This window comes from Schistocerca serialis, chromosome 8 (genome assembly GCF_023864345.2).
Source record: "Schistocerca serialis cubense isolate TAMUIC-IGC-003099 chromosome 8, iqSchSeri2.2, whole genome shotgun sequence".
Lineage (NCBI taxonomy): Eukaryota > Metazoa > Arthropoda > Insecta > Orthoptera > Acrididae > Schistocerca > Schistocerca serialis.
In genome coordinates, this window is record NC_064645.1 from 531,339,713 (window position 1) to 531,359,952 (window position 20,240).

Sequence of the window (20,240 nt, forward strand, 5' to 3'; positions counted from 1 at the left end):
CTGTCGGTGAGTGTATTATTAAGAGTGGCATTCTGTGTAAAAGGGTGGGGCATGCGAAGCAGCTCAAGATCTGTTTACCAGTAACTCTGGTGCACCCGGTTTTTCGTTACTTTCACGATTCATTGGCGGTGGCCTCTTAGGAACTTATAAGACTCTGCAAAAAATCAAGGAGCATTTGACTTGGCCCTCCATGAACCGAGATGTCAGAGAGATAGTAGCCCAATGTCGGTTGTGTAATGTAGTCAAACGCGAGAATGAGATTTTCACTCTGCAGCGGAGTGTGCGCTGATATGAAACTTCCTGGCATAAAACTGTGAGCTGGACCGAGACTCAAACTCGGGACCTTTGCCTTTTGCAGGCAAGTGCTTGGGTAGCTCAGTTGGTAGAGCACTTGCCCACGAAAGGCTAACGTCCCAAGTTCAAGTCCCGGTCCAGCACACAGTTTTAATCTGCTAGGAAGTTTCAACCCAAGAATGCTCTTAAACAGGGTTTGTTGAGCTCCAAGTGTGAGTCCTGTCCTATTCACAAACTCTATATCTATTACCTAGGACCCTTACCTGGCATTAAGGAAGGTCACCGATACATGTTAGTTAGTATTGATGCATTCTCCAGATTTACTCGGCTCCTTCTGAGTCGTAACGTCACTCCCACTACCACTATTTCTCATTTAACTAATGTTTTCGGTGTTTTTCTCACCTAAGCAAGTTGTTAGTGATATTGCACCGGCCATTCTATCGGCTCCCTTTAAGGCATTCTGTTTTCAGAACTGTGTCAAGCATATCACAACTACGCCATATTATCTGCAGGGATCCTTTGCGAGAAGGTTAACCGAAATCTTGAATCTGCTTTGATTGTTTATCATCAGAAAATGCCTAGTAAGTCGGACTCTAGTCTTCCTTGGCTTGGTTTTGCCTTTAATACCGCCAATCATGAAGGCTTCAGAGCTACTCCCGCCTCTTTGATCTTTTCCTATCCTGTTAATTACCTTTTTTCGAACTTGTGGGGGATTCAAGATTTAATTTCGGTAGTTATTACTCCTCAAGTCATCAAGGAAAACTGGAACCGTGCCAGACATGATATACTCCTGGCTCATAATAAACAAGCTAAGCGTTACAATCGTAATTGATGAACCTTAACAGGAAGGCCAGGAGATCAGGTCTATGTCCATAATTTCCCCAGTAGGCAGGTGTGTGTCAGAAATCTGAGTAAATTTACTCCTCGTTTTCTCAAGCCATGCAACATTGTACGAATTTTAGGCCCAGTAAATCTGATGGTTAAGGATAACCAGCTCTGCTAAGCAATACCGGGTTCACCTTAGCCAGGTTAAATTCAGTTGGTCTGATGATTGAGTCACCCCTCCCTGGCATCGTGTTTGAGGGGGGGAGTCCTGTCATATCTTATTTCTTCTTCGGTTACCACCATAACCTTTCTGTCTTCTCCCCGTGAGTGGCAGCAGCAGTGTGTATCAATACTACTACTGTTGTATTATCTTTGAAGTGGCGAACATATATTTTGGGTGTGCGGTGTGTGGCAACCAGTCGGTTGGCGCAGAGTAGCAAGGAGGTCCCCATCGCGCAGAGTCGTGTAGGAGTCACTGTTGCCGAGCACATGCTGGTGGGGTTGTGAGGCACTTCTTGCGAGGGTTACAAAGTTTGTCATCCACCAATCTTGGACTCTGAAGTTGAGTACTAACTTAATCTACTATCAAGCCTCAACTGCTATCACTTCTCTTCATTTGCTCCTGGTTGTTGCTTTCTGCAAGATTCCCGCAAGCAACAATGTGTGTGCATCGAAGTCGGTTATAATGCAGCCGTTTTATTGGATGAGGTTTGACTTAAGTCACTCCTTCATTAATGAAGTGCACCAGTGGTATCTTCTGCCTTGTGGCCATTAATGTTATGGTTACCTGCCCTGAGTCTTGACAGTTTTTGGCAGTGTGTTTTCGTCGCCGTGTCGTTGCTGTCCAGCAAGGCGTGTAGTTCGACAGCTACTAGTTTCGGGCATTTATTCTGACTTGGCTGGATTGGGCACCAGTATCCAGAACATTGCGCTATTGACATCTTGTTGTCGTTTTGCACATTGGGTGGAGCAGAACTGATTTTGTTGGTCTGTTTGTCAGCTGGACTTCGGTTGGGTTGCCTTCCGATTAAGAGGTTGTCAGTCTGGCTGCCTGTCTCACCTAAATGTGCATTACTGTTACTTCGCAGGCCAACCCTTGGAACCTTCTGAGTGCCACTCATTGTGTTTTACATAGTGATTCCCTTGTAGTCTTAAGTACTCTGTGTGGCCTTCGGCTGAGTATTAGGTTATTAAAATTGTTAATTTCCTTCCTCTTTAGGCCTTAACCTGTGAAATTGTTTTCTCCATGGTGTGTGGCCTTCAGCCAAGTTTTAATCTCTCTCAAATTAAATTTAAAATATTTGTCTTGCCCTTAGGTCATAAGATTGGTATTCTTTAGTATGTGGCCTTCAGCTGAGTTTGCATGAAATGTTTTAAGCTAAGGCCCTCAGCCTGTTAAATTGAAAGCCCTTCTTCCTAGGCTTTAAGCTGTTAAATTGTTTGGTTGATATGCAGCCCTCAGCCTATTTAGAATTAACATTAAAAAAATCTTTGTTTTGGCCTTAAGCCATAACACTGTTCTTGCTTAATGTGTGGCCTTCAGTCTATTTTTATTGCAGTAAAAAAATGTTTTTTGAAAGAAGTGAAACTTCCAGAGCAACTCCTGTACCTCAGTTTGTTTAGGCCTTGGATTTTCGTATGTGGCTTTCAGCAGATTTAAATCAAATCTAAGGAGCTCTTTCATTAAAACCTTGAGAGATTTTAATTCTTGCTTATGGTATTGTGTGTTTTAACTAATAAAATTTATAAATTGAGCATAACTGACAGCAATTTATTTTGGCCCCTTTCCACAAATATAACCTCACTCGCTCTGTCCTGCTAGTCCAGGGATTTCAACACTATTCTCACCTCAGCCTTCACTGGACATAATTACACCACCAGCCTAGTTCAAAAGCAGATTTCCCAGGCCACCACATCCAATCCTGGTACTGCTGATCATTCCAAATAAAATCAGGAGTACACCACTTGCTACCCAGTATTATACTAGTCTTGAATGCTACTTCCTAAAATCATGCCCAGAAATGAGGTTCATTCTGTCAAACATTTTGCCCACCGCACCTAGAATAGTATTTCATCGCCCTTGCAATCTCTGCCAACTCCTCGTCAGTTCCTATGCCACTTCTGCACCCAACTTCCTACACTATGGCTCCTACCCCTTTGACTGTTCGCAATGTAAGACTTGCCCTATGCACCCTCCTACCACTGTATACAGTTCTGTTACTGATAACACACATACTATCCAACAGAGAGCTACCTGTGGATTGACACATCGTGTACCAGCTGTTATGTAAACACTGTTCAGTCTTTTATGTTGGCATGACTACCACAAAGAAGTAGTAGTAGCAGAAGCAGCAATCTTCAGTCCAGAGACTGGTTTGATGCAGCTCTCCATGCTACTCTGTCCTGTGCAAGCTTCTTCTTCTCCCAGTACCTACTGCAATCTACATCCTTCTGAATCTGCTTCGTGTATCCATCTCTTTGTCTCTCTCTGCAATTTTTACCCTCCAATACTAAATTGGTGATCCTTTGATGCCTCAGAACATGTCCTACCAACCGATCCCTTCTAGTCAAGCTGTGCCACAAATTTCTCCTCTCCCCAATTATATTCAATACCTCCTCATTAGTTATGTGATCTACTCATCTAATCTTCAGCGTTGTTCTGTAGCACCACATTTTGAAAGCTTCAAGTTTCTCTTCTTCAGAAACACTTTCCTTACCATTGCCAGTCTACATTTTACATCCTATCTACTTCGACATCATCAGTTATTTTGCTCCCCGAATAGCCAAACTCATCTACTACTTTAAGTGTCATTTCCTAATCTAATTCCCTTGGCATCACTTGGTTTAATTCTACTACATTCCAGTATCCTCATTTTACTCTTGTTGATGTTCATCTTATATCCTCCTCTCAAGACACTGTCCATTACATTCAACTGCTCCAAGTCCTTTGCTATGTCTGACAGAATTACAATGTCATCAGTGAACCTCAAAGTTTTTATTTCTTCTCCATGGATTTTAAATCCTACTCCGAATTTTTCTATTGTTTCCTTTACTGCTTGCTCAATATACAGATTGAATAACATCGGGGAGAGGCTACAACCTTGTCTCACTCCCTTCCCAACCACTGCTTCCCTTTCATGTCCCTCGACTCTTATAACTGCCATCTGGTTTCTGTACAAATTGTAAATAGCCTTTTGCTCCCTGTATTTTACCCCTGCCACCTTTAGAATTTGAAAGAGTATTCCCGTCAACATTGTCAAAAGCTTTCTCTAAGTCTACAAATGCTAGAAATGTTGGTTTGCCTTTCCTTAATCTATTTTCTAAGATAAGTCGTAGGGTCAGTATTGCCTCAAGTGTTCCAACACTTCTGCGGAATCCAAACTGATCTTTCCCGAGGTCGGCTTCTACCAGTTTCTCCATTCATCTGTATACAATTCGTGTTAGTTTTGCACCAGTGACTTATTAAACTTATAGTTCGGTAATTGTAACATCTGTCAACACCTGCTTCCTTAGGGATTGGAATAACTATAGTCTTCTTGAAGTCTGAGGGTATTTCGCCTGTCTCGTACATCTTGCTCACCAGATGGTTGAGTTTTTTCAGGGCGGGGTCTCCCAAGGTCTTCAGTAGTTCTAATGGAATGTTGTATACTCCTGGAGCCTTGTTTCGACTTAGGCCTTCCAGTGCTCTGTCAAACTCTTCACGCAGTATCATATCTCCCAATTCATCTTCATCTACATCCTCTTCCACTTCCATAATATTTTCCACAAGTACATCGCCCTTGTATAGATCCTCTATATACTCCTTTCACATTTCTGCTTTCCCTTCTTTGCTTGGAACTGGGTTTCCATCTGAGCTCTTGATATTCATACATGTGGATCTCTTATCTCCAAAGGTCTCTAATTTTCCTGTAGGCAGTATCTATCTTACCCCTAGTGAGATAAGCCTCTACATCCTTACATTTGCCCTCTAGCCATCCCTGCTTAGCCATTTTGCACTTCCTGTCGATCTCATTTTTGAGACGTTTGTATTCCTTTTTGCCTGCTTCATTTTTGTTATTTTCTCCTTTCATCAATTAAATTCAATATCTCTTCTGTTACCCAAGGATTTCTACTAACCCTCTTCTTTTTACCTACTTGATCGTCTGCTGCCTTCACTACTTCATCCCTCAGAGCTACCCATTCTTCTTCTACTGTATTTCTTTCCCCCATTCCTGTCAATCATTCCCCAATACTCTCCCTGAAATTCTCTATCACCTCTGGGTCTGTCGGTTTATCCAGGTCCCAGCTCCTTAAATTCCCACCTTTTTGCAGTTACTTCAATTTTAATCTACAGTTCATAACCAATAGATTGTTGTCAGAGTCCACATCTGCCCCTGGAAATGTCTTACAATTTAAAACCTGGTTCCTAAATCTCTGTCTTACCATTATATAATCTATATGAAACCTGTCAGTATCTCCAGGCTTCTTCCATGTATACAACCTTCTATCATGATTCTTGAACCAAGTGTTAGCTATGATTAAGTTATGCTCTGTGCAGAATTCTATCGGGCAGTTTCCTCTGATTCCTTACCCCTATTCCATATTCACCTGTGTTTCCTTCTCTTCCTTTTCCTACTATCAAATTCCAGTCACCCGTTACTATTAAATTTTCGTCTCCCTTCCCTATCTGAATAATTTCTTTTATCTCATCATACATTTCATCAATATCATCGGCGGAGCTAGTTGGCATATGAACTTTTACAACTGTGCAAGGTGTGGGCTTTTTATCTATCTTGGCCACAATAATGCTTTCACTGTGCTGTTCGTAGTAGCTTACCTGCACTCCTGTTTTTTTATTCATTATTAAACCTACTCCTGCATTACCTATATCTGATTTTGTATTTATAACCCTTTATCCGCCTGACCAGAAGTTTTTCCTACTGCCACCGAACTTCACTAATTCCCACTATAACTTTAACCTATCCATTTCCCGTTTGAAATTTTCTTACCTACCTGCCTGATTAAGGGATCTGACATTCCACACACTGATCTGTAGGACGTCAGTTTTTCCTCCACAAAGCTATCAGTTACAATGAACGTGCATAGGCAGAGGGTGTAAATTGGCAATGCACAATATCCTGTCACAGAGCATTCTTTACAAAATGACAGTCGTGACCTTGATGCCTGTTTCATCACACCTGCCAACTGAATACACCCCCCAGGACACCTGTTTCTCTGAACTCCATAGGTGGGAACTGGCACTACAATGTGTCCTTGGCTCTCGTCACTCATCTGGCCTTAATTTACATTACTTTCTAGTCTCTGCGTTTCTTCACAGTAACTATTCCTGCCTTTCAGTTTTCTACATTTTTTTTTCTGATCTGTATTTTTTGCTACCACCCTCCCACCTCTATCACATTCTATGCACTTAGTATTTGGTCCTATTAACTCATGCATTATTTGGCAGTAATGTGTCTCACATATTAAGCCTATCTTCCACCTTCAACCACTCATGTTTTCCAATCCATCCAGTGCAGTCTCCAAAAGTGTTTCCTTCCTGTCATGTGCAGTGTCTCCCCTGATCCCGAGGTCCTGGGCAATTTCCTGAAATTCACCAGTCCTTTTCCTTCGCCTTCAGTCCTGCCAGAAGGAACCACTGACTCCGAAAGTTTGCAAGCTTTAGTACCTTCTTTGCGTGTATTCTTCTCCCCCTACTTTCTTTTCTGTCCAGTTACATTACAGAACCACATTTCTGCAGCTTCAAAGTGAGCTTTCTCCTGCTTTGGTGATGTCAGTGTCACATCCATGTATCAGGACACTACTCATAGTTATAAAATCTTTTCTTCCTGTGGAAGCTGATGGGTTTGTTCAACATGTTCTTACTTTGTGTGACAGTGCCAGTGCTACTGTTCACTTAATTTCCTTGAAATATCCATTGCTTTCCTCCATATGCTACTTGGATAGTGAAATACACTCCTGGAAATTGAAATAAGAACACCGTGAATTCATTGTCCCAGGAAGGGGAAACTCTATTGGCACATTCCTGGGGTCAGATACATCACATGATCACACTGGCAGAACCACAGGCAACAGAGCATGCACAATGTCGGCACTAGTACAGTGTATATCCACCTTTCGCAGCAATGCAGGCTGCTATTCTCCCATGGAGACGATCGTAGAGATGCTGGATGTAGTCCTGTGGAACAGCTTGCCACGCCATTTCCACCTGGCGCCTCAGTTGGACCAGCGTTCGTGCTGGACGTGCAGACCGCGTGAGACGACGCTTCATCCAGTCCCAAACATGCTCAATGGGGGACAGATCCGGAGATCTTGCTGGCCAGGGTAGTTGACTTACACCTTCTAGAGCACGTTGGGTGGCACGGGATACATGCGGATGTGCATTGTCCTGTTGGAACATCAAGTTCCCTTGCCGGTCTAGGAATGGTAGAACGATGGGTTCAATGACGGTTTGGATGTACCGTGCACTATTCAGTGTCCCCTCGGCGATCACCAGTGGTGTACGGCCAGTGTAGGAGATCGCTCCCCACACCATGATGCCGGGTGTTGGCCCTGTGTGCCTCGGTCGTATGCAGTCCTGATTGTGGCACTCACCTGCACGGCGCCAAACACGCATACGACCATCATTGGCACCAAGGCAGAAGTGACTCATCGCTGAAGACGACACGTCTCCATTTGTCCCTCTATTCACGCCTGTCGCGACACCACTGGAGGCGGGCTGCACGATGTTGGGGCGTGAGCGGAAGACGGCCTAACGGTGTGCGGGACCGTAGCCCAGCTTGATGGAGATGGTTGCGAATGGTCCTCGCCGATACCCCAGGAGCAACAGTGTCCCTAATTTGCTGGGAAGTGGCGGTGCAGTCCCCTACGGCACTGCGTAGGATCCTACGGTCTTGGCGTGCATTGCTGCGGTCCGGTCCCAGGTCGACGGGCACGTGCACCTTCCGCCGACCACTGGCGACAACATCGATGTACTGTGGAGACCTCACGCCCCACGTGTTGAGCAATTCGGCGGTACGTCCACCCGGCCTCCCGCATGCCCACTATACGCCCTCGCTCAAAGTCCGTCAACTGCACATACGGTTCACGTCCACGCTGTCGCGGCATGCTACCAGTGTTAAAGACTGCGATGGAGCTCCGTATGCCACGGCAAACTGGCTGACACTGACGGCGGCGGTGCACAAATGCTGCGCAGCTAGCGCCATTCGACGGCCAACACCGCGGTTCCTGGTGTGTCTGCTGTGCCGTACGTGTGATCATTGCTTGTACAGCCCTCTCGCAGTGTCCGGAGCAAGTATGGTGGGTCTGACACACCGGTGTCAATGTGTTCTTTTTTCCATTTCCAGGAGTGTAGTAACTTTGAGCTCCTCATTGCCTGTTTGTCAGTCTTACCTCCACCTCATTTGTCTACTTTGCAACTTCTGTCATATTGGTATTTAGGTACCTCTACATGATTTTTCCTCTTCATCTGACCTACCATTGTCCTCAGCAAATCTGATGTGAACATTAATTTTGATTCCAGTGTTTTTCATTATTATTGGCAGATCTGAAAATAATAAGTAAGGTGACGGATGGGAGCCATCGCACCCCTTATTTTTTTGTTCCTTGCTACCATTAATATCCAATACGTAATGAAAATTAGCTGCCCATCCTTCCAGTCAGGTCCTATTCTGCACATTGCTTTGAATAATAACTAACCATATCAAATGAATTTTCTAGGTCACTGAATGCTATTTATGATTTTCTGTTTACTTATCCTCCCAAAATTTGACCTGTCAATATTTATTCTGGTTCCTTTCCCTGATCGGAAGCCCCAAACCTTTCATTGGCCAATTTCCTTTTCTTTTTAGTTTTCCTAATCTCTCACCAGAGATCATTTTTGTTCATGTGACAAAAGTAAGATTTCCTTTTTTAGTAACATAAGTATTTTCCATCTCAATGTTATCTTCCAGGCCTGAACATTGGATTTATCTGTTTTTGCATTACTGATGGATTGTTGCAATTACTACTTAAACACACACATGCACACGTATCAGTTACAAAGAAATGCACACTCATACAAATTGTGGGAGTTGGTAGATAATAAAAACTGCCAGGTTAGTGAAGGTATGTATATATTTTTTGTTTTTCTTATTTCAATTCACCTTCTGAGAAAACTGATTTTGAAATTTTTCATGATTTGACAAATAAAACAAACATTTTGAGAGAAATATCAGATTTGACAAAGAAAGTCATTTGTAACAAACAGAATAAATAAAATTTTAATTAAGATGCTATTTAATATGACAATTTTTCAGATTTCTTTCCACTAAAAATGCAGCCAATTGAATACCTTCACATTTTATGTATTTTAAAGTTTCTTTATGCCAATGTGCCAAAATGTAAAATTTTAAATTCCTGGCCAAAAAAGTAAATTTTGTTAATTTTTTTAAATGCCCTTTATTTGTGAAACCCATTTTTACCCAATGGCCATTTAACTGAAGAAGGAAAGCAATGTAATGCACATATACTGTAACCTCTGCAAAGTGATTTCTGATTTTTCTGAGGAGTTTTATGTAATTTTTTCTTTTCATACAAACCAAACCAATGACATGCAAAGGAAAGCTGTGGTGATAAAATCTGAAGAGGTAATTTTGGTATGTAGGCATTTGACACACAGTGTCTGAAGTATTAATCTTCAATTTTTTGTGTGCAGCTTATTGACAGAAATCCACTCCCCGGTCAGTAACTGGATTTCTAAGGCTTGCTGCACTGAAGCCTTGTTTGCTTTGGATCTCTACAGGTACTCATTACTCACACTTCAAGCTTCAGTATAGAACCTCCTATTTGCTTAGAGGCTCCAAGTTTCCCTGAATTCTTGAACAGCATTTTTCTTCACATACACAAATACTCACAGCACAATCACACATTCCAAACAATGCAGTATCTGTGCCATTTCTGACACTGAAGAACTTAACCGCTTTATAATAAACTAAATGAAAGAAACTCCTCCCAGCGACATTTTCACACACATTTGCATCTCCGTAATTTCAGACTATTACTTATTTACATGTCTCACACTACACGTTTCACAACAAGAAAATACAGTAGTCCTTCAAAATTAAAGATCTTCAGAAAGTGAAAGATCTTTGTTCTACAATAAAGACAATATTGCTTGCACTATGATTTGAGTTCTGATTTTTAACGGACAGATTATCCAGTCATTTCAAAATTTGCACTCAATATCTGGCTATGGAAAATTCTTCAAGTGTGCTTTCATTCAGAATGACTTTGCTGCACAGATGTTATGCATCGAGATCCAAAAGGTGTTATCGGGGTAAGATGTTACGTTACATGCATAGCAAAAAGCAGCTGTCATCTGGTGTGCTTCATTCTCCTGAAAGACTTTCCATAGCCAATCGACAATGTATATATAAAAATAAATTTACAAAACTATTCACTCTTTGTAGTTCTGGCAGTGGATCGAATTGGAAATTCCAGAATATATTTAGTTAAAATAAAAATTATGACTCATTATTCGTTAGAACGTTCAGCAATACAACTGATCCACTGTGAGAACAAAGCAAATAACAATCTAGAAATTTCTTCGGTCACTCCACGAGTGTAGATAGCGTCATACACTATATAAATCGTATAAAAAGTCTAAACAAAAATTCACACCGTCTATTCACATTCCACAAAAAGTGGAAAATATTCAAATGAAACTGTTTCCTCCACCAGGACGCAAGTTCATTTCGGCCTGCACTATGAGGAAGTAATGATTCTGTAGTATGTACAATGGGAAAAGACGAAACGAAACAAAAACTTCACTTTGTATCTAAGTGTCCAGCACTGTTACCACACTACTGGCACTGAAAATGAAATCAAAACTGAGTCTATTTGCTCACATTTGACTCATCAATTCCCTGAGTGTCTTCAATTTTCGTTGCAACATACAGCGAGGGATCAATCACCTGCAACAATAAGTTTTTTAAAATATTTTAAATGAATACTCACTCTGTGACTAAATTTATTTAAAATAGTGTACTCTTGTCACTAAGCTGTGATCACTGTTTTCTCACCTTGGGTATAGGTTTGATCTCTGTACCTAGTTCCTGTTCAATACGATGTAGTGCAAATCTATCTTCGTAAGTAATAAGATTTATTGCTATACCGAGATGGCCAAATCTTCCTGACCTACCGATTCGGTGCAAGTAAGTTTCGGCCATCTTTGGGAAATCAAAGTTTATTACTACATTCACAGCCTGAACATCTATACCTCTTGTGAACAGATCTGTAAAAAAGTAGAAAATACTTAGTTTATTCCATACATCTAACACTGACAAAGTCTGTCAATTTATAGAATGATTACCTGAACACACAAGATTTCTGCACAAGCCTGCTCTGAAATCGTGGAAAACACGATTGCGATGTGCTTGCGCCATTTTAGCATGAATGTAATAACAACAATAGCCCAATTCAGTTATTTTCTTGGCAAGCAACTCTACACGTTGTGTAGAATTGCAGAAAATTATGCTCTGGTTTATCTGCAACTAAATACAACAAAAAATTATGTATCAACAAGAAGTTCAAAAGCGAAAAATCTCTTAATTCTGAAAAGAGCTCTTTCACACAAGTTTTAAGTCTAATTTTTGTCAAGTACAACTTTCTATAAAAATCTGAAAAGCTGGTATCCGAATTATGAATTTATGCAAAAGAAATAATGAATAAATGAAATTTAGAGTTACTGGAAGTTCCAAAATTAAACTGTTACTAGAAATTTGGAACTACCACTTTTCTCAGTAACACTACCATTTATAGATGCTGAAGTAATAAACTTCTAAAAACAATATCTTAATTACCAAGTATCAGTCCATCAGTAAATGGAACTTTTACCATCAGTTAACTGGTTGCCAGATTAACAACTCTGCAATATGCTGCCTTTTATTTCATGGGAAACTTTATGAAAATAATGCCACATCTGTATAAACATCTATAAAACTTCAATGAAGAAGTGAATAAAAGTATCTTCAATCAGTGGATAAAAGGCTCTTTAATGCCCATTTTAGTCACATAGAAACAAGCAGTAGCTATGAATCAGCCATGACAACAATTGGAAGGTGGTATGGCTAGGACACAATGTCAAACTTAACCGGAAATGGATTGTGACCTTTTTGCACTTTGTTTTTGGGCAATTTTTGACTGCAGGGCTATCCAATTGTTCAGATGCATTCAAGATTGCATGTAGTTGACCTTCAACAAAATCAGTATTACTCATTTCGTTTTAGATCTGGTAAACAATCTTCTTCTGATGGTTTATGTGGCATATGTTTCCAATTTTTATTTTGAAACCTGGTAAGATGCATTCTGAATGTTGGAAAGGCAGTATTACCGACTTGGGAAAATTATTACAGATCTTTTAAAAAGACAGGAAAGAAGGACCAAGTGAAGGGACCTAAATAGGTCATATATATAATCTTTTTTATAAAATAGGATATCCACTTAGTCCCATTGCACAATATTTTGAAGAACTGATTTTGTCCTCAGGCCATTTTCAAATTCTATTGTTTGCATACTGAATTATGTGATCCCTCCCTAAGTCGTCGTCTGAAGCCGAACTGTAACATTTCAGTTCACCACGAGGATAAAAGCAGTGATGCAAAATTATAAACAACAATGTGGAGCAAACTTTCAAAAAATGGCTCTGAGCACTATGTGACTCAACTGCTGTGGTCATAAGTCCCCTAGAACTTAGAACTACTTAAACCTAACTAACCTAAGGACAGCACACAACACCCAGCCATCACGAGGCAGAGAAAATCCCTGACCCCACCGGGAATCGAACCCGGGAACCCGGGCGTGGGAAGCGAGAACGCTACCGCACGGCCACGAGATGCGGGCTGGAGCAAACTTTCTTCACATATTCACACTTACTGTTTTGATGTACTCTTTTTTTTCGTCAGTCTACTGACTGGTTTGATGCGGGCCACCACGAATTCCTTTCCTCTGCTAACCTCTTCATCTCAAGAGTAGCACTTGCAACCTACGTCCTCAATTATTTGCTCGATGTATTCCAATCTCTGTCTTCCTCTAGAGTTTTTGCCCTCTACAGCTCCCTCTAGTACCATGGAAGTCATTCCCTCATGTCTGAGCAGATGTCCTATCATCCTGTCCCTTCTCCTTATCAGTGTTTTCCACATATTCCTTTCCTCTCTGATTCTGCGTAGAACCTCCTCATTCCTTACCTTATCAGTCCACCTAATTTTCAACATTTGTCTATAGCACCACATCTCAAATGCTTCGATTCTCTTCTGTTCCATTTTTCCCACAGTCCATGTTTCACTACCATACAATGCTGTACTCCAGACGTACATCCTCAGAAATTTCTTCCTCAAATTAAGGCTCGTATTTGATATTAGTAGACTTCTCTTGGCCAGAAATGCCTGTTTTGCCACAGCGAGTCTGCTTTTTATGTCCTTGCTCCGTCCGTCATTGGTTATTTTACTGCCTAGGTAGCAGAATTCCTTAACTTCATTGACTTCGTGACCACCAATCCTGATGTTAATTTTCTCGTTGTTCTCATTTCTACTACTTCTCATTACCTTCGTCTTTCTCTGATTTACTCTCAAACCATACTGTGTTCTCATTAGACTGTTCATTCTGTTCAGCAGATCATTTAATTCTTCTTCACTTTCACTCAGGATAGCAATGTCATCAGCGAATCGTATCATTGATATCCTTTCACCTTGTATTTTAATTCCACTCTTGAACCTTTCTTTTATTTCCACCATTGCTTCCTCGATGTACAGATTGAAGAGTAGGGGCGAAAGGCTACAGTTAAGCTGATTGTGCGATAATTCTCGCACTTGTCAGCTCTTGCCGTCTTCGGAATTCTGTGGATGATGCTTTTCTGAAAGTCAGATGGTATATCGCCAGACTCATTCTACACACCAACGTGAATAGTCTTTTTGTTGCCACTTCCCCCAATGATTTTAGAAATTCTGATGGAATGTTATCTATCCCTTCTGCCTTATTTGACCGTAAGTCCTCCAAAGCTCTTTTAAATTCTGATTCTAATACTGGATCCGCTATCTCTTCTAAATCGACTCCTGTTTCTTCTTCTATCACATCAGACCAATCTTCACCCTCATAGAGGCTTTCATTGTATTCTTTCCACCCATCTGCTCTCTCCTCTGCATTTAACAGTGGAATTCCCGTTGCACTCTTAATGTTACCACCGTTGCTTTTAGTGTCACCAAAGGTTGTTTTGACTTTCCTGTATGCTGAGTCTGTCCTTCCAACAATCATATCTTTTTCGATGTCTTTACATTTTTCCTGCAGCCATTTCGTCTTAGCTTCCCTGCACTTCCTATTTATTTCATTCCTCAGCGACTTATTTCTGTATTCCTCATTTTCCTGGAACATGTTTGTACTTCCTCGTTTCATCAATCAACTGAAGTATTTCTTGTGTTACCCATGGTTTCTTCGCAGCTACCTTCTTTGTACCTATGTTTTCCTTCCCGACTTCTGTGATGGCCCTTTTTAGAGATGTCCATTCCTCTTCAACTGTACTGCCTACTGCGCTATTCCTTATTGCTGTATCTATAGCATTAGAGAACTTCAAACGTATCTCGTCATTACTTAGTACTTCCGTATCCCACTTCTTTGCGTATTGATTCTTCCTGACTAATGTCAGGAACTTCAGCCTACTCTTCATCACTACTATATTGCGATCTGAGTCTACATCTGCTCCTGGGTACGCCTTACAATCCAGTATCTGATTTCGGAATTTGACTGACCATGATGTAATCTAATTGAAATCTTCCCTTATCTCCCGGCCTTTTTCAAGTATACCTCCACCTCTTGTGATTCTTGAACAGGGTATTCGCTATTACTAGCTGAAACTTGTTACAGTACTCAATTAGTCTTTCTCCTCTTTTATTCCTTGTCCCAAGCCCATATTCTCCTGTAACCTTTTCTTCTACTCCTTCCCCTACAACTGCATTCCAGTCGCCCATGACTATTAGATTTTCGTCCCCTTTACATACTTCATTACCATTTCAATATCCTCATACAGTTTCTCTATCTGTTCATCTTCATCTTGCGACGTCGGCATGTATACCTGAACTATCATTGTCGGTGTTGGTCTGCTGTCGATTCCGATTAGAACAACCCGGTCACTGAACTGTTCACAGTAACACACCCTCTGCCCTACCTTCCTATTCATAACGAATCCTACACCTGTTATACCATTTTCTGCCGCTGTTGATATTACCCGATACTCATCTGACCAGAAATCCTTGTCTTCCTTCCACTTCACTTCACTGACCCCTACTATATCTAGATTGAGCCTTTGCGTTTCCCTTTTCAGATTTTCTAGTTTCCCTGCCACGTTCAAGCTTGTGACATTCTACGCCCCGACTCTTAGAACGTTATCCTTTCGTTGATTATTCAATCTTTTTCTCATGGTAACCCCCCCCTTGCCAGTCCCCTCCCGGAGATCCGAATGGGGGACTATTCCGGAATCTTTCGCCAATGGAGAGATCATCATGACACTTCTTCAATTACATGCCACATGTCCTGTGGATACACCTTACGTGTCTTTAATGCAGTGGTTTCCATTGCCTTCTGCATCATGTCGTTGATCATTGCTGATTCTTCCGCCTTTAGGGGAAATTTCCCACCCTTAGGACAAGAGAGTGCCCCGAACCTCTATCCACTCCTCCGCCCTCCTTGAGAAGGCCGTTGGCAGAATGAGGCTAACTTCTTATGCCGGAAGTCTTCGGCCGTCAATGCTTATCATTTATCAAAATTTAGGCAGTGGCGGGGATCGAACCCGGGACCGAAGACATTTTTTGATTATGAATCAAAGACGCTACCCCTAGACCACGGGTACATGTTGGTGATAAGTTTATGAATTAATTGTCTGAAGCAAGAGTGCCATGAAGTGCTCTTTACTTGTAATGGAGTCAGCTGGACGGATGGTTAACAAATTTCACAGAATGTTTAACTTTCAGGTGAACATATTGGACAGTTAAGGTTACAAAGCTCATAACTGAATAGATCTGATATCCACAATGAACACTGGGATTGAAAGAAAATGAACATTTGGGTGAAAATGTGTGTGCATTCTGTTGCTGCAACTACTCACAGTAGACCAATAATGGAATAGCAATAATCTGCTAACCTACTAGCTTCAAGTGACAAGTTGGTTCCCTCTCCTTTAAACTAAGGTAGTTACTGAAATTTAAGCTGCAATGTGGGCATGTCCTGGCAAAGTAATAACCACTTTTTAAGGATAGTTTATAATTAAGAACTTTTTCAAAATTTACTTCTATTGAACTTCAAAGACTTGCAGCAAAACCTTATACAAGGCTGCAGATCAGCCACAAATGACTAATTGTGAGACCTAAGATGCAAGTATTTCATGTACAAGAAATGCTGTCTGGTATTTTCAGGAGGCCATACTCTTGTAGGCCTGCTCCAGTCACTGCCCCATCCAGATTGTTACTCCAACACACTGGTGGATGGCACACCAGTTGAATTAGACCAGTTAGAGGCAGCCTTGCAATAAGTCAGACGTGTTGCATCATTAGCACTTATTTGCGTAACATCAGTCTGCAGAAATGAGCACAAACAAGCCTTACAAAGCAATAATAGTAGACCCATTCAGAGCCCATTGCCTGGTACCAGTATTTCAACTGGCTCTAACTGTTTGTAAGATTGAGTGGGTGATGCTGGGAGGCTTTCTGATGGAACATGGGTACATTTTTCAGGGTACATGAACTCTTGGAACACACTACACAATGGAAAAATAGCATTGTGATATGAAATTAGCACAACATGAATATTCAGACACTTTCCACTGACAGGTATGAACATTACACAGCAATTTTTTCACTGCACTATAACTAATGAAATTTGTTATTTCATGCAGGATGGAGAACACACTAGGCTACCAATCCCTGTACGACAGTATGAGTTGTCGATGCTGTGTACTAGTTATAGCTATTTCATAAAACTTATTCTTCAAAAATCTATCACAAGTAAAATGGTTCAAATGGCTCCGAGCACTATGGGACTTAACTGCTGAAGTCATCAGTCCCCTAGAACTTAGAACTACTTAAACCTAACTAACCTAAGGACATCACACACATCCATACCTGCGACCGTAGCGGTCGCGCGGTTCCAGACTGTAGCACCTAGAACTGCTTAGCCACCCTGTCCGGCTATCACAATTAACTTCAAGGTTTAAGCATTAAATTCTAGCACTGTCCGAACACTTTCTTATTAAGAACTATTACACTTATCCTTAACGTAGTCTATGGTAGTGTGACCAAATTACCTTGGAAAACAATGTGTTGAGGCAATGAACCTTCTGTCTCTCTTGTACGAAGGCATAGTACTGTGTGACACCCTTTAAGGTAAGTTCTTCCATTAAGTTAATCTCATATGGTTTCCGTAAGTGTTTTTCCTGGAAAAGAAAGTAAAAATATAAGAGAAAGTGAGTGAGTAAGGAATGGTGCTGATTCATTTTACTCAGCTTGTCTAGAATTCAGTACATGATATGCAGTCCATGGTTTAGTAGTTTGTACTCAATCACAAGTTCCCGACATTACTCTTGCCCTGTTGAGATATTTTTGGAAACATACTATGGACCTGTAGTTTTCTTCTAGTCATATCTTTATAAGTAATTTATCTAAACATAGAAGTATTACAAGCATAAAATACAACTATTACAAGCACCGACAGACAAAATTTCATTACTTACACACACATCAAGGAACAGGCAGGCAAAAGACTGATACAATTGTTACATGAAGTAAGAATATCACTTTCACCAGAAAGAATGACAGCAGATGAGCTGTTGTGGCTTTTCCAGCACATTCAAATGAGCATCACAATTGCTGATTACATAGAAAACTTACATTGAATTGCTAACTGAATGTACAGTTACTTTAACAAAGGTTGACACTGTTTTCATGGTTTTGGGTCCAAAGCTAAATTATATTCAGTTTCATTACTGGCTTAAGAACAGTTCTGTTTCTGAAAGATTACACTTGTGAAATAGACAAAGTGTTATTCGTTAAGTTTATAATCAACATATTTTAACTTTACAGCAGTGATTAGTTGGTTTGGTGGTTAGTGACGAAACAGCGACATCATTTGTGCCATTGGATTAGGGAAGGAAGTCGGCCGTGCCCTTTCAAAGGAACCAACCTAGCATTTGTCTGAAGCAATTCAGGGAAATAAGGATGGCCAAACGCAGGTTTGAACAGTTGTCCTCCCTTTATGGCAGTGAGACCAGAACTTTTAATGCTAAATTCATTAACACCCTTTATGTTTGTTCAGTGAGCAATGGGGAGATGCAGATCTGTAATCACCAAGGCAGATAACTGATCACGAAACAAGCTTAAGTTTAAGATACTCTGTTCACTCCAGCACAACACATGGAACATGTACTTAAGATGGATGACTGAATGAATAACACGAACAAAAGACATTCGATGCTGGATCTCAAGAAAAGTAAAGATAATAACTATAATTTAAAGAAAGGTTGGTAGGAATCATGCATGAGGAACAGGGATGCAATCTATTGTAAATTATGCAAGTGGCTATCATGTAACAGCGATTGTCAAATGGCTGTTGATACCACGTCAATATTCTTATCTATTTTAACACAAGCTACCATTTGAAAATCTTAATGGTTCTGACACTAGTAATTAAATATCTACAAATATTGCAATGGAATAACTTTTTACACAGGTTTTCTATTTTAAACTTTCTACCCTCAGCCTGTCACCTCATTGCTACATAGAGTTAATACAGTATGGAATAAAGTATCTATATGAAGACTGTGGTGTGGGTTGCATCTCTGCAGTTGGAATCATGGAAGTGAATGGAGGTATGTATCTGTTTCTCTAGCCAAGTAGTCAGCCAGTTCATTCCCTGGGATGGCCCCAAGACTTGAGACCCAGAGAAAGACAACTGAGCATGCAACACAGACAAGTGTAGAGAGGTCACGGATAGCAGAGACCAAAGGGCAATGAGAGCAGCATCGGTCAACAGCCTGCAGGCTGCTCACTGAATCAATACAAATTAGAACACTGTGGATGGAGGCCTGACACACAAAATGGTGAGCTTTGAATGGCTAGAAGCCATTCTGTGAACAGACTACATGATTCTGGCAATAAATGGTGTTCTAAGCCAGTAGGAGACTTGAAACCTTATCCCACCTTATCTACTGTTTATGTAGAAGATCGTGGCACCCTACAACTCTACAAGAATGGCATGTACACGACGCCAGAAAGCCGTAAGTGCAACAGAGACCTTAGGACCCTGAAAAAGGTTCGTCCTAATCCGTGGTCTAGGCACCATCCAAGGGGGAATGTGGGAGAAATACACAGGAGACATTCCAGTGAGTGGAGAGAGATCCTGATGGGGGAAGTGAGACACATTCCAACTGGCAATCCCACTCATGGGTGGTTATCAGGAGGGAGACATCCCTCCTCTGCAAAGAGGACAGGGTACATGGGATGGCCAGGGAACTGGTAAATGGCGATTGCGTGGGAAACCACGCGTTGGTTCTGTCATACTTGTAGAGGGCAAATCCCCACTTCTGTGAGGAGACTTAACAGGACTAGCATGAAAGGCATCAATAGCCAGACATCCCACAATGGTAGAAGGGTCAAGTATTCGCATAGTGGAAAGAGCTGCTGAGTCGTAAACCCTACAACCATAATCTAGTCTGGAAAAGACCAGAACATGGTAAAGATTGAGAGTAGCAGCATGGTCTGCACCCCAAGATGTATCGGTCAGGAGGCAGATAGCATTAAGCTTCTGTATACGTGTACTCTTTACATGGCGAATATGGGGTAGCCACAGCAAAGGCTGCCTGACATGGTGGCCATTGCTGGGAAGTTCAGATGCTTGAGGAAGACAAGTAACCACACCTTGGAATACTTGGGGAGGAATAGTTCAGGTATCAGTAGTGTAATCCCTGTGTTGTCAGGGGGCTAAGCCTGATGGGTACATAACAGCCCCACCACACATACTGGCTACACATGCTGGTGACCTAGCAGGGTTAAGGGGGGCTACAGCAGGGAAGGAAGAGGGGAGAGGAATCCACACAATTGATGCTAAGG

General features: G+C 41.3%; 1 protein-coding gene across 2 annotated transcripts in view; it reads right to left on the reverse strand.

Moving 5' to 3' along the window:
• Window positions 1-9,213: 9,213 nt before the first annotated feature.
• The window catches only part of LOC126416334 (ATP-dependent RNA helicase me31b), a 45,789-nt gene continuing 34,762 nt past the window's right edge, over window positions 9,214-20,240 (reverse strand). For both annotated transcript variants that reach the window (XM_050084002.1, XM_050084001.1), the window contains exons 8-11: window positions 17,441-17,569; window positions 11,468-11,648; window positions 11,178-11,389; window positions 9,214-11,069 (exon numbers count right to left, since the gene is read on the reverse strand). In XM_050084002.1, the coding sequence (XP_049939959.1) occupies window positions 10,992-11,069; window positions 11,178-11,389; window positions 11,468-11,648; window positions 17,441-17,569 (600 nt within the window). In that variant the 3' untranslated portion in view covers window positions 9,214-10,991. The remainder of the gene's footprint in view (window positions 11,070-11,177; window positions 11,390-11,467; window positions 11,649-17,440; window positions 17,570-20,240) is intronic.